The sequence below is a fragment of the Rhinichthys klamathensis genome, unplaced genomic scaffold (genome assembly GCF_029890125.1).
Source record: "Rhinichthys klamathensis goyatoka isolate OS25496 unplaced genomic scaffold, OSU_Roscu_1.1 h1tg000296l_1, whole genome shotgun sequence".
In the NCBI taxonomy this organism is placed as follows: Eukaryota; Metazoa; Chordata; class Actinopteri; order Cypriniformes; family Leuciscidae; genus Rhinichthys; species Rhinichthys klamathensis.
Window position 1 is genome coordinate 1,865,853 of NW_026606815.1, and position 15,150 is coordinate 1,881,002.

The 15,150-nt window shown below is 37.3% G+C and overlaps 1 protein-coding gene across 1 annotated transcript; it reads left to right on the forward strand.

The window, feature by feature from the left end:
- The first annotated feature begins 3,449 nt into the window (after positions 1–3,449).
- aqp3a (aquaporin 3a) lies at positions 3,450–8,454 on the forward strand. The gene is made up of 6 exons (XM_056270017.1): positions 3,450–3,632; positions 6,044–6,170; positions 6,304–6,441; positions 6,534–6,658; positions 7,225–7,442; positions 7,560–8,454. The coding sequence occupies exons 1-6, from the start codon at positions 3,525–3,527 to the stop codon at positions 7,732–7,734; spliced, it is 891 nt and encodes a 296-aa protein (XP_056125992.1). The 5' UTR covers positions 3,450–3,524; the 3' UTR covers positions 7,735–8,454.
- Positions 8,455–15,150: the final 6,696 nt, after the last annotated feature.

Sequence of the window (15,150 nt, forward strand, 5' to 3'; positions counted from 1 at the left end):
ATGTTAAGTTGTTTTAACAAGATTTAACAATGTCCTGACAGAAACCCATCAAGATATGATCTGTTAGTCAGAAAGATTGTTTTTTCTACAAGTGGACATTTTTAAGTTAGGTATTTCAACTGCAATTCAGTTAATGAGAGCAACTGTGCTGGTATTTACTGAACCACAGGAAACAGTTTTCTTTAGAAGGCTGAAACATGATCTTTAAAATGATCTTTGATAAAACGTTCACAGTAACCGTCCGTAACCAGTTACTCCATGTCATTTATGCAAAAGGGTACATGCTGGTTAATCGGTAAATATAGCCTATGCACTACTGTTCAAGATTTTGTTGTCGTTTTTATAAGAAATTGATATTTCTATTCAGCAACTGTTCTTCAGCATTTATAATGTTACAAAATATTTCTTTTTCAAATAGCATAAATGCTGTTCTTTTGTACTTTCTATTCATCAAACAATCCTGACAGTTTCCATATTAAATTTTACGCATCACAACCATTTCCAATATTCAATTATAAGAACAATATTTAAAAAAAGGAAATGTTTCTTGATGACCAGCAGAATCATTTCTGAAGGGCCATATAACACTGAAGACTCAAGTATGATGCTGAAAATTCAACTTTAGAAATTAATAGCAATAGCATTTTAAAATGTATTAAAATAAAGCAGTAATTTTAAATTGTTATAATATTTAACTATATTACTGTTCAAACTTTTTTATTTTACTTCATTTTTAGCATTTTATTTGTAATAAACACTTCAAGTGGGCTATTAAAAAAGTGCTATTTATATTGAATCATGATTGTTAAAAAACATAATATGCGCAGAGTGTGACGTCATATCGTGACGGTTGCAGTGTGAGTCCGTACTCCGTAGAACGAACGGATTCGAGCGCCACCTTCGGTGATGTGTTGTGTAACCGTTAGGTAAGTTAGGCAGGTTTTTTGTGTTCGTTCTTATTTCCTGTTGCTGTAACGTTACAGGGTCTTTTATTGTATATGACAGTGTTAACAGCTCAATAACCCTGGATTTAAAGGCTTAATTTATGTCCTGTAGACGATTCCTAGCAGTATCGACAGGGTCGGGGCCAGAGTGCACAAACTGAGGTGGCACAAACGCGATGTCAGACCTTCAGACTTTTGTGATTTGGGTTGGTATATCTTTTATTCTAACTGATCCAACTTACGGTTTTCCTAAAAAATTGTACGATCAAAACTCAATGAGCCAAGGCTATTCAAACTCCAACTTTAAAAAATTCCAATCTTAACACACTGAAGCCCATGAACCCTTTTCACGTACTGTGATGACGCGTTTTAACGGCAATCAGCAGCGTAAATCCTTATTATATTTTCATTTTTTTAAATGTATGTACATTTATAACTCTAATCTTTGTATTATATTACCTCTGCATCAAATTACAGAAGACTAGTTAACGCTGGTGTGAGGGTGTTCTTCTAATACAACGGCTGTGGGAGTGACGGTAAAAATCTAACGTTAGTCTCTCATTCACATAATATGGCTCATTCACCGCTGTAGAATTTTAACCAACTATGACGACTTCCGCTTCTGAGATGCTCGGAAATGTTAAGCTGCCATTCTTTTTAATATTACTTATCTATCTATCTATTCAAAAATTCAAACGCTTGTTGTGCTTCGTGGAGTTTTGACTTGTTTTATCCACCTTATTTTTTCAAGTAAGAATTATGCGGCCATTTGTAATTTTACCGTGTCTGGTTTCCGGTGTCATTCGGCCACACCTGCTGTGTCTGGATGCACTACGGTTTGAAAGTTTGTTAGCTTGTTCCAGCCTGTCACAACCCTCCCTTTAGACAGTAAACAAACTGTTTCCCAAATTGCACTACAATGCACCGATTGCACTCATTGCCCTACAGTGCACAAAGTCTTAGAAGCACATGGGCAAGGTTAAAAAAAAATATCAGGACGGTATGTGGCTCATTATTCCATCCCAATTTCATAAGGAGCTGAAGTGTTATTCTTATACTGTATATCTTGATTACATCGGACGTTTCCCCCATTTAGACAGGATTCTGTACAGCTGTGCTTGCATGGACTTGCAATATGTAGCCTACCTGTACAGGTGTGCAGATCTTGTATCAGTTTCTGTTCATAAATTGTGTCTTTCAATGATCATTAGTCACATATATTGTAAATGTACAAATGCAGACATATTTTTTTAATTTTACTCAGTTCAAAATCAGAAACTAGCCTTTTTGCTACACTTATTCACCAGTTATCTCACAAGAAAACACTAACTGCTTAAACTATTCAGTGAAATTACAGCAATGAAAGCCAAGGTTCCTGTTCAAATTGGATAAAGAGGAAATGGAAGAGAAAAGAAAGATGAAAAGGAATGATGTCGGATGAGATCAGGCAACATTGGTTGATTACTGAATCCTATCTGCACTGTAGGCTATATATCTAGATGCTGTATGTATAATATAATTATAGACAGGCATTTGAATAAATTTGAATGCATAAAAGGTGTAAATAATGAACATTATTTTGACATTTAGAAAATAGCCTTGGCTATTTGATCCACATTGTGACTAATTCATTATTAGATGTGTAAGATTGCACACATAAAAGTTAATATTTGTAGATTTATTTTTTATTAATTTGTTTTTTTTCCTCAACAGCTGTATTGAAGATATTATTGCCATCTGCTGAACACGTAATTTTGAGGTAAACTACACTTTCTACTATTTTATTTTTTTCCCATTTATTCATAAATTTGGCACAGTCTATACAATTATTAGTCATAATCAAATTTTGCCATTCAAGTAAACATTCTGTCACAACCAATGGAAAAATCAAGAAATTATGTCAAAAGAATTCTCATGTTCTGCTGTTTAAATTATTTCAGAATATGTATGGCCTAATTGTAAATACAAAAATATATAAATGGTTCAATATAATGATTGTGTTTGGATTAATTAGTGCCTAATTAGCAGCATTGGTAACAGATTTCTTTTATGAATCATATACTACTAAGCAAGTGACCCTGCCCGTTCCTGGAGCCAGAGCCTTAGTCATGCTTTATGTTAACTCAAAATGAAACTCCTCTCCTACCACTGGCCCTTTAGAGATTAGCCAAATATACTTCTAAAAGGTTACACACAGGCCCACTTTTAAACCAAAAGCCTTAATAGTGGGTGATGAAGTTTCAGAACTGGTTTAAAAAATACATCAATGTGAGAGAAAGGGAAGAAGGAAAAAAAGGAAGAACCTGTTTTATAATAGAGAGGAACAGCACAGGAATGCAGTGTGAAGGGGTGTGAGAGCATATGTGAATAATACAGGGAGGGATCGAGGGAGTTAATGTGGTGTATAGGTGAGTGTGTGTGAGATAGAGAAGTGTGTAAGGGGGCAGGCCATGAAGGGCTGGTCCTGGTCCATCGTGGCTATAAGAGCAGAGCCCTGGCCTTCACATGAGTATACGTCTTTGAGGACATACAGGTTTTTTTTCACACAGTCAGAGGAAGACATCCACACCCGGCTGAAAGATGGGTTGGCAGAAGGCCATGCTGGATAAGCTTGCACAGACTTTCCATATCCGCAACAAGCTGCTGCGCCAGGGATTGGCTGAATGCTTGGGAACTCTCATCCTGGTGGTGGGTATTTCTCCTTAATCATAATTTAGTCATCAGTAGTGACTAAACATCAGTAGTAATAGCATCAAAGCTGAGGTCGGTAGAAGTTAATAGAAATGCAGTTAGTTATATGGTCTGAAACAGCATGTTTATGTCTCACATAATCTGTAATAAAAGTAAAAAATAAGATTTATTTTTTAGTGCAATGTTACATGTAGAGCATCAGCTGTGGAATTGCACACTCTTGCTCTTTTCACTCAGATTGATGACAAAGTCAGGCTCTAATGGGCACTTTAGCACATGCAAGAACTCACATTTTCCATAAGCAATTAACTGAATGATAGATTAATGCAAATTAGCATTTAAATCTCTACTATTGTGCACACAGTGGTGTGGAGTCTTACACAGATCTTACATTAGCATGTTTTAGTTTCCTGCAACTGGTCTTCAGTCCAAAAGACAGTTCAAAATGTACCCAAAAATGAAAATTCTGTTCAAATTGAAAAGTAAAAAAAAAGAATCATCCAAACCTGTGTGAGTTTCTTCTGTGGAACACATTGTATTTTTTTCTATACAATGAAAGTCAATGGGGTTGTTTTGGATCCCTCTGACTTTTATTGTGTGAATAAAAACATTTACCGTAAAAACAATTGAAACATTCACGATGAACCAATAAAGGAAGTGTACTGCATTGTATTTTATTGAAAATTCATACGAATGTTAAATATGCCCTGAGGACCTATACTTAAAGGAAGTCATTTGCAAATAGATAAGAAAGAAGGGTAGATATAATCTTAGTCCTGTTCGTGAGAAAAACAAATTTCCTTGACATACATGATTAACAGCAAAAAAAGTACTTGAATATCCTCTCTATTTTAGTGGCAATTTTCTGTGACAAACATAAGAACTAAGCTTGTAACTGCATGTATCAGGAAAGAAGCGCATACCAAAGCTTTCGATGAATAGCACTTGTTTCATCACTTCCATTATAATACCACAATCCACGCGTCAGAAACAACATAATATGTTGAGGTTTAATGAATCATCTTAAGGCATCGAGCCAATATCATCAGAGTGCATTTGCCACACCAATAACAAGGATTCATTTTGAAATATACTTTAGTCCATTTTTTCTTATCCTAAACATGTAAAATCTATATTTTGGAAAGGTTTGACATTAATGCAAACATATTTAGTGGCTAGATATTTAGAAATTCACCAGGATGAAGAAAAAAAAAAGTTATTAACTTGACAGACCCACAATTCCCCACCAGTTTTTACAGTCACAGAAATGTTCTCAAACATTGCGATAAACAGGATGTCTGGTAAATGCACCACACGTGGCAGAGTACAACGAAGAAACCGCCGCTGTAAGAGATCAGGGCCAGGGGTGTTTGTGAATGACAGTCACGTGAGGGGTATGAAACATGACTCTTGTTAAAGAGTACATTGACACCAAACTGCTGCTACAAAATGCTCTCAGGGCAATTATGTGATTTTGCACGCACTTTAGTAACAACTTATTTCAAGAATTACTCTCATAGTTTGCTTTTAAGGTGGCCCGGGGTTATATGAGAGATAATACTTGAATAGAGAAGTGCAATAACTGGAACACTCAACAGGTGTGATGTTTGCTGTGTGGCAAAAGGTATTCGATGTGCAAGTTCCTTTGAACACAGTCTTTGTCTGTGAAGGTCAGAGTTGTAATATTGACTTTATCAGCAAACGTTCTTCCCAGAGCAGAAACAGGAACCATTTCTCTTTGGTCACACAATAGGCTTACTGTGAAGAAAAAAAGGTTGAATAACATGAATAACACAAGGAAATGTATTAGCATTTAGCAGTCATTACTGAAAACAAAAGGAAATACTTTTGGGCCCACGCTTAGGTGATACATTGGTTTTGTGAGATGCCATTTTTAGGCTTGTGTTGACATTGTTGCTGAGATTTAAACTTACGAAAGCTCTTCAATGCTTCCTGGCAATTACATGACTTTAGTATAGCCATAGCGTGAGTCTGATAATTCGATATAATGCCAGAGGTATTTATTCATCCTGAGGTGACCTGTCAAATGGAAACTTCAGCCACAAGTCTGAACAGCAACTTGTAATTGCTCTTTGTCAGAAAGGACTTGTAATGACCTGTCTGAGATGTTCTATGTGCAAATGTGCAGCCCAAAGTCACTATAGATTTGTAGTGTCTCAACAAAAGGGAATACTTATTTTATTTTTAGCAGAGTTTGAAACTGCAACCTGCTATTCTCATCACCAGTTTAAAGTATATGTTGTGGCTCACAATTTGAATGCTTTGAAAGGCCTACTCTTAGATGGTAAAATGATTATTCATAGTGCTGAAAGAAATGGCACGCTTGAAACAATGTGTGGTGTCTTAAACAGTAATTAACGCATGTTCTTATTTCACATCATTCACAGATGTTTGGCTGTGGTGCAGTGGCTCAAGTGATACTGAGTGAAGGATCTCACGGACGCTTTCTCACTATAAACCTTGCTTTTGGGTTTGCCGCTACTCTTGGAATCTTGGTTTGCGGCCAGGTGTCAGGTAGGCAAACTCCTCTAAAATTGCATCTTAAGCTGTTGTTGTGCATGGCTATAAAAAGAGGACTGAGTTTTTATAAAAGATTCTTTGTGGATGAACTTTTTGGATGAGAGAACTTTTTTTTTTTCACCTTTAGGCGGACATTTAAATCCAGCAGTTACATTTGCTCTCTGCCTCCTGGGACGTGAAAAATGGAGAAAGTTCCCTGTGTACTTTCTGTTTCAAACAATTGGATCCTTCTTGGGTGCTGCAATTATCTTTGCTGAATACCATGGTACATGTTACGCAATATTAATGTTCTTTCTTGTCAAACGTGTGTCATGTTTTATCCTGTCTGACACTTCTTTTTTTAATATATTATTTTAGATGCAATGTATGAGTTTGCTGGAGAATCAAATCTGTTGCTTGTAAGTGGGCCAAAAGCCACTGCTGGGATTTTTGCTACCTACCCCAACCCTCATCTCACCATCTTAAATGGATTCTTTGACCAGGTCAGTAACTGCAAGTTTACCAGCTTGTAACTAACTTAAATGAATTATAAAATCTCTTCATTAAACCATCAAAGACATCCTCTGTAATGACGGCATTTTTATTTGTAAATATTTCAATTATATAGTTTTTATTTAATTACAGGGCATGACTATGAAATTACATACCTTTAAAAAGAATGAAAATAGAATATTTTTTTGTAAATTAGTGTAAAAATAAACAAATACAAAAAAAAGTTTTTCAAGCAAAACATTTTTTTACCATCCCCATGTTTCTGTAGGACAGGGGTGTCCAAACTCGGTCCTGGAGGGCCACTGTCTTGCAGAGTTTAGCTCCAACTTGTCTCAACACTCCTACCTGGAAGTTTGTAGGATGCCTAGTGAATACCTTGATTAGCTGGTTCAGGTGTGTTTAATAGGGGTTGGAGCTTAACTTTGCAGGACACTGGCCCTCCAGGAGCAGGATTGACACCCCCACCTTAGGGGGTTCTGTAAAGTATAATGAATATATTATTTTTATTATCTTATATATTTTTCTATATAAACTATAAATATAACCATCTTCCCAGGTGATAGGCACTGCGTCTCTGATTGTCTGCATCCTGGCCATTGTGGACCCCTACAACAACCCGATCCCCCAAGGTCTTGAGGCCTTCACGGTGGGGTTCAGCATTCTTGTCATTGGACTCTCCATGGGCTTCAATTCTGGTTATGCAGTTAACCCAGCTAGGGATTTCGGGCCTCGTCTTTTCACCGCCATTGCTGGTTGGGGTGGTGAAGTCTTTACGTAAGTCTATACATTTAATTCCCATAACATACACATATTATGTACTGTGCAACGCTTTTCAAGTTTTTGCTTCTGTCAGTAAAAACTAATGAGATTTTCTATTTTGGTTTGCAAAAGTACCAGACAGTGTTGGTTTTTGGTGCCCATCTTCGCCCCCTTCCTGGGATCCATTATTGGTGTGATTGTGTACCAGCTAATGGTGGGGTGGCACGTGGAGGGAGAGGCACGGGACAAGAAGAATAAAGCTAGGGAAGAGTCTTTGAAACTTAATGACGTCACCAGCAAGGAGTGATTTACGTGAATTCCATCACCCCTCCGTACCATAAATCCACATAAGCTTTCTGCTTATGAGTCTCTGGGTTCAGTGAATATGTCTTGTACCACACAAGACTCCCTCTTCTGTTTCAGAGCGGATTCTGATAGTCTTGCAGGCCATCAAATGGACTTTAAATGCTGAACATTTCTAGATTTCAAACTTTTCTTAATTGTTCCATCAGACATTTTTGTTATTCTTTTTTTTATGACAATGATTCTTATTTTTTTCTTCACACATTCTCCAGATTCCTCCATTAAGGGAAAAAGGTGTTTCTTTAGCAACACGAATTATATTAATTCACTGTTTTGAAAAGTTAGTAAAAATGTAGTGTAGCAACTATCAATAGTTACAATATTTCACTTTTTTTAGCCGTTCTACTAAAAACAGCTACAATACTTAGCTTTCTTTTTTTTTATTTGTACATTTTTCCGTGTAAATATTTTTTTATTCTCATCTTCAATTAAAGCTGATTTTTTTCCTATTACATTTTAGGGATTGCAACTTAACGTACACATTTTAGGTAATATGTTACAGACGATAGGGTAGTAATCCTGACAATTGCATGACATTACAGTTTTTAGACTAGTGTCACCATCCTCTTCTGTATCTGTTAGTTTAGTAACCAATGTAATTTTGTGATTGAATGTTTTGAAGCAATTTATTGTTATATTAATAAAGGTTTTTGTTTTAAAAGTCTCACAATGTGAAGTTTTGTCATTTTTATGTTGTTTAGTTGAAACCTCCCTTTGTCGCTCCTTTGTCTTTAGGGATGTGCTCATTCATGTACTCCTCCAGGGGTTGTTGGGGTTGATCTATATTAGAGTTAAAAAAATAAGAGAGTACAAAAGAGTAAGAACATTACCAGTCTCTCTCTCAGGTTCACATTCATTTATTGGGAGAACATCTGGGTGTGTGCAAGTTATTCCACCTTCAAGAAAGAAAACAATCTTTAAAAGTGAACTAGTAGATTACAATAGCTTCAACCAAGCCACAACACGTCAGGGTAAAGTTCTCAGAACTCAATTATATTATTTATTGTCCCTGATTTATTTCCCAGAACCCTACAAAAACAAATTGTTACTTACAACACAGGGTTGTTGACAAAGCAATAACTCACTTTTGTTACATTTCTAAAACCAATTGCAAAACTAAGGAAGACCAGCCTTCTCTACACTTTAAATCGGTGCATTAATTAAAGCTTGTGGATTGGTGTCACATTGTGGTTGAGGGCATGAGGAGGATTCAGGCACAGAGTTCTATTGGCTTTTTATTTAATTAAATTAAATGAATTAAAAACTACCCCGTAAGGGAAAACACACAAACCAAGGCACAGTAAGGCCAGGCAGGGAAGGTCTGAAAACATGGGTAACACTATACACACTGAAACATTAGACGACAAACTTGCACAAGACAGATAATGCAGAGAGAATAAATAGGAAAGCAAAATGAGAAGGGTAATGTGGCAAATGAACTAATAACAAGATAACAGACAGGGAAGCACATGGCAGAACCAAATGTGACGGAAGCCATGTGCCTCACACCAAACATCATGACAATACAGGAGCACATGTCCAATGAAAACTCACAAGCCGGGTGCCCAACAAAAACATACACGACCAAAAGCACATGCTGAGGGAACAAACACTCAAGCCGTGCTCACAACAGAAGACAAAACATGGAGCAATGTCCGGAGCTCGACCCTGAACTGAAACCCAACTAGGCAGGAGTGCTGGAATCCGGATACTCACAGAAGGACAAGATGATACAAGATTGTCAGGAACTCAAGTGATTTTATTTTCCTTTCTCCAGAATGAGATCACTACCGTTCGGAAGTTTATGACTTTCTTTTTTGAAAGAAGTCCCTTATTCTCACCAAGGCTGCATTCAGTAAAAACTGTATTAATTTGTTACATTATTACAATTTAAAATGACTGTTTTCTACTGTAATATATAATATAATATATTTTTATTAAATCCTGTGATGGAAAAGCTGAATTTTCAGCATTCATTACTCCAGTCTTCAGTGTCATCCTTCAGAAATTATTTTAACATTTCTTATTATTATCAATGTTGAAAACAGTTGTTATATGTAATAGTATTGTGGAAACCATGGTATGTTTTTCAAGATAGTATCCATTTCTTTTTTTTTTAAATGAACGGTATGTAAACCTGACCTTTATTGATCATCCACATAGGCTACATGTTTTTTTGATATACATTCAAGTCAGATATATCAAGAAATCTTCTCAGCCAGCTCATATTGCACCTTTACAAAACCCTCTGTTTTGAGTAAATATGACTCCCTTGCCATTGCGTCCTTTTTTTCCTTTGGGTACAATAGCAAAGATTGCTTCTCTATGCCTGAGGCACTTTCAGATCCTGGTCTCTTTTTTCAGCCAAAAAGACCACTTACCCTCGACAGCTCCTGTCCTAGTTTCCACTCAAACTAGTTTGGAAACAAGATGTGGGAAACAAACAAGTTTGAAAACAAGATGTGGGAAACAAACTAGTTTGGAAACAAGATGTGGAAAACAAGTTGAACAAGTACCATGACAAAAACCTGCGCCCATGTTTAGACTCCATAAACCTTATCTTATTGGACTGGCATCCAGCGCTGGCTTAGAGCCCACACACCTGCATGGATGTCTCCGAACACTAGTTTCACGTTACGGCGCCCTAAACTTGCGTTTAGGTAATGCATGGCAACTTTAATGAGGCGTGAAATCTGCAGTTATTTCAGGGCTTTCGCGATGTTTGGATTGTTTTATGAACATTTTGCTTGATAACACAAAGTATTGTCCTTGGGTGTGGGGTTCTTACGTAAACAGGAATCTACTTTGCAATTACAGCGTAGGCCTATGTCCTAGTCCAAATAGATTTCCTGTGCACAAAATTAGACAGGCAGAGCCACATATTTCCCATGATGGCTGGCATTTTTTGGTTTCTAGTTTGGCAAAATGATCTAAACAATAAATGATCTTCTTTCTGCAGCACTTAAGACTGTTTAGTAACCTGAGACAGCGTAGACCTCAACTAAGAATGTGAGTGGTTCTAATCAAACGCCCTATGGGATGACGCCTCGTCTTTTTTTTTGCACAGAAACCTGTAATTTATGTGAAAAGACTTCACGGCTGTAGCTATAATCACTGGCCTCAGTACCACATGCGATGTCCAAAAGAACATTATGTCTTTTCATCTTTACACTATGTGCGTAGTTTGTGAGTGATTCTATATTTTTTATTTTTTACCTTAGTGAAACAGAGTGTACCTCTACAATATTCTCAAACAAACATGAGCTGTCAATCCAAAATGTACAGGTCATGATTTAGTCGCGCTCTTTAAGGTCCACAAGTACTTGTAAAGCACATTCCCAAGTTTACTATGTTGTTTCCTGTTGTGATGCACCAAAAGCTCCTGAAGACATGCTTTGTAAAGGGTCACTGCTTCTTTAGCTGGGAGCTAAAACATCACAGCACCCAGATACCTTTAAGAAGCTGCCAACCCATATGCTGCCCACATGTGGAAAACAAGCTGAGAGGAATCCATACTGATAACACTTTTTTCAGATGTTTGCCAAAGAAATTGCGGTCAGATCGTAACACCTGTACCTGATTTTAAATCTCTGGTGTTTTATTTTTTAGCAGGAGCGCTCTGTCATTTTTCAGTAGGCCTATAACTGATTAAAGCATTGATACAATAATAATAAATAATATAGCATACTTTAGCAAATAATAATCAAAATGATGTGAATTGTACCACATTCCGCTCAGGATGATTTAAAACATGTCTAAATGAAGTTTTATGTAACAAAGTTCGGGAGGAGCATGTTCAGGTAATCATCCAATCAGCACAAGAAGATGCCAGTATAAATAAAGCCTTCCCTTACCTCCTGTCTCATGCCTAATTTCTCAGCATCCCACCACCACCCCTTCACCCCACATTCGGCTGGGTCCGCTCATAGATACCTATGATCTCTAAGGTCATGGGGGGAGTACTCTGGGGTCGGGCCGAATTCTGAGCTCGGAGCCCTCCCCCCGGACAGCAAGCCAAATACGCATTATAATATTACATCAGATTTCATTAACATGTAAACTCGTGAAATGACTCAAATTTTTAGTGTGCACAACCACTGAGTATATACTTTACAACAACAAAAAGGCAGAAATCAAACTCCTTTTCTTCTCCGATACATCAAAATAACTTCATGCCCTTAAAATATTTTTTTTTTATCCTCTGGTAGTTATTTTACAAACAAGGTCCTTTGGTGTAAGGGTAACAGTTCAGATTCATTTTCCTCCACAAGACATGGTTTATCTGTTACAAATATGACCACCTTTTCATAGTTTAAATGATCTACAAGACAGCAATGTTGATCTGACTATCATATTGTATATTTGCCTTACATGGGCTTTTCAGATTTTGTGGCCTTAACTTTGTTCTAATGTGAACAATGCCTCTTTTTCATTTATGACCTTTTGTGCTCATCCTCAAACAAGAACCTATTGTTGTTTCAGAGTTCCTTAAAAAACAGAGGAAACAAAGATGACCACAAATCAAAACTTTCCTACATGAAATTAAGATGCACTTTTACTGTACATTACTTACAAAACAGAGCATCATTTAGATGTTCTGCACATAGTGTTTTGTCTATTTGACTTTCGTTCAGGGACTTTAGCCAAATTAAACAAATCTTTTGTAAGGATTTTTCTGATCATCCCTCATTATTTCAGCTCCCTGATGCATTTTAATGAAGCAAACTACGTGCAGTTGGTGCACATGACAATTATGACTAATTTCCGTAACTGCATGCTTCTGGGAGGACAGAAAAGGTTGTGATCAGAGATACAAATGCACAGCCAAAGAGGACGACAGAAACGGATAGGAACTCAATCATGCTCAATCAGTGAATCGGGTGCGGACATCCTCTTTTATCCTGATAGATATCCTACGGGAGAGCCTCTGCTTATACAAAGACAATTACATGCATTCTCTATGGTCCTGCCTCATGTGCGTAACGTATATGATGCCTATATGTGAGAGCAGAGAGCTTGTGCTCTACAGAGTATGTTGCACTTTTTTGAATTCTGCAACATATTTGTTGGGAAACAGATGAAAGATTCTTAATAGATACTGGTATTTCAGGGACAGTTGTCGCAGGGACTAAAACACTCAAGATTGTAGCTGTTGCGTTTTTGGTTTATTTGCATAGCAGCACACTAAATTGAAATCTAAAGCGATGATAACAGAACAATGGAGATGTAAGATACATTCAAAGGTATAATGCGTAATGCTGGCCATTTATTTAAAGCCATTTTATTATCTGCATCTGTCATTATTCCACAATGACCTGGCCACAATCCAAATATATCTATAGTATTTGTTAAAACAAAATGATAATGAAAACAAAATCAACCAAACACACACATACACAATTATTTTTTTTTTAAATGTATTTATGCAATACACACCTGCTCAACCACACGCCTGCTTTCAAAAAGCTATCACACCCTATCACTTGCCCAGGCAAGTCTTCCACTTCTTGGTGGTTATCTTGTCCTCTTATCTTGTAAAGTTTTAAATAACTATACAACACAACAAATATTTGTTATGTGGCTGTGATTGTTGCCAATATGCTTAAATGCATAACAAACCAAACCAGTTTTCACATAGTACTAGACCGTATCTCTGTCAGCTGCCTTATTGTGCTGCAATGGCTTAAAATCCTTATTAAAGGAGCTGTATGTAAGAAATTTATTTCAATTAATCATAAAATGGCCCTGAAATGTCACTAGACATTAAGAAATCATGTACATTTCAAATACTTATATCACTGACAACAGTAGTCTGGCCAGGATATTGTCATTTAAAAAGTGCAGTTGCAGCCCTCAACTGATGTTGATGTTGTGTTTTGGTCTGATGCTCCACCCTCCACCTATCTACCAATCACGAAGTCAGTAGTGTTGCGGCATCCGGGTTGCCAGCTCTGCTCTAGTTACCACAGCTGCAGCTCGTCACGTTCCTGCTGGATCCTGCAGCCGATCTGGCAACCTCGAGTCAGGGAGGAGGGGGAGGGGATACACCACTCTACAGTAATTTGACAGTGATTGCAGTACTAGTTTTGGTCACAATCTTACATACAGCTCCTTTAAGTCAAGTTTCTTAATTACTTTCCGCTGGGCCTGGTCACTTCCTTCAGCAGCCTTATGATGGAACCGGCCCACCTGGACGCAACTTCACCTTCCAGCCCCGCTTCTCAGCTTCAGCTGCCAATACCGCAGCTTCTTCCTAAGCCTCCTCGATACCATAATACATATTTATTCAATATTTTGCATGCATGTTGTGAAGTTGTGCCTGGAGTGTAAAACTAATTGTACGTGTTCCACGTTTCAATTGTACCATTTGTCATGATGCAATGAAACACACCGAATTGTGTGGACATTATTATTGGGCAATTGGTCACACCAATCTTGGACTCATTATAATTCAATAAATCACTATGTAACAAGTATTAGTTATATTATTACATGTTATTTTGTGGGTTTTAGTGGAAATGGCCAGATGGAAGGAGCTGTCCTCTACAACCAAGGAGGATATAAATGGCTGGTCAATCATTTTTAGATATTGCTTATTTGTAGAATTATTTCAAAGCACAGTGAGACCACTACCATGCAGAATGTAAAGTGCTGTGGCTGGTCAAGAAAGACTATGAGCATTTTGACAGGATGGAAATCACCTGAATGGGTGGGACCACCCCAAATCAGCTTCTAAAGACATGGATGAGACCTCCAACCTCCAATTTCATCTTGAACTGTAAGCCAAGGGCTGGATTGAGAGGTTGGGGATGCATGTTTGCAGCAGGTGTTGGAAGGATGTACAATGTTGCTGGCACTTTGAAAATGGACCAATACTTGGGAATCCTGCTGAACACAATGAAGCCAAGAGTGGAGGATTTGTTCGGAGATCAAATGTGTATTTTCCAACATGATAATGATCCCAAACACACCACGAATGCAACAAAGTTGCAAGCAATGAAAGTGTTCTTGTGCTCAGCATTTTGAAGTGGCCTCCTCAGTCCTCTGACCTTAAAGCCATTGAAACCCTTTGGGAAATTATAAACCTGAATTGTGATAAGTCATACAGGGCTGCGATGAAGCTTAACTTTGGGAAGAACTTAAGGAGGATTTGAAAGAAGTTGCATGACAAATTCGCAAAGTTTAGTGAGTCAATGCCCAGGAGAATGGCTGCTGTAATCAAAAACAATGGAGAACCAACAAAATATTAGCCTTTTTTGCATAATACAATAAAAGTCATATTTAATTATATGCTGGAGTTTGCCTTTCTTGCCAAATAATTTAAATACCTTAACCAAGAATTAGTGTACTTCTTCCCAAT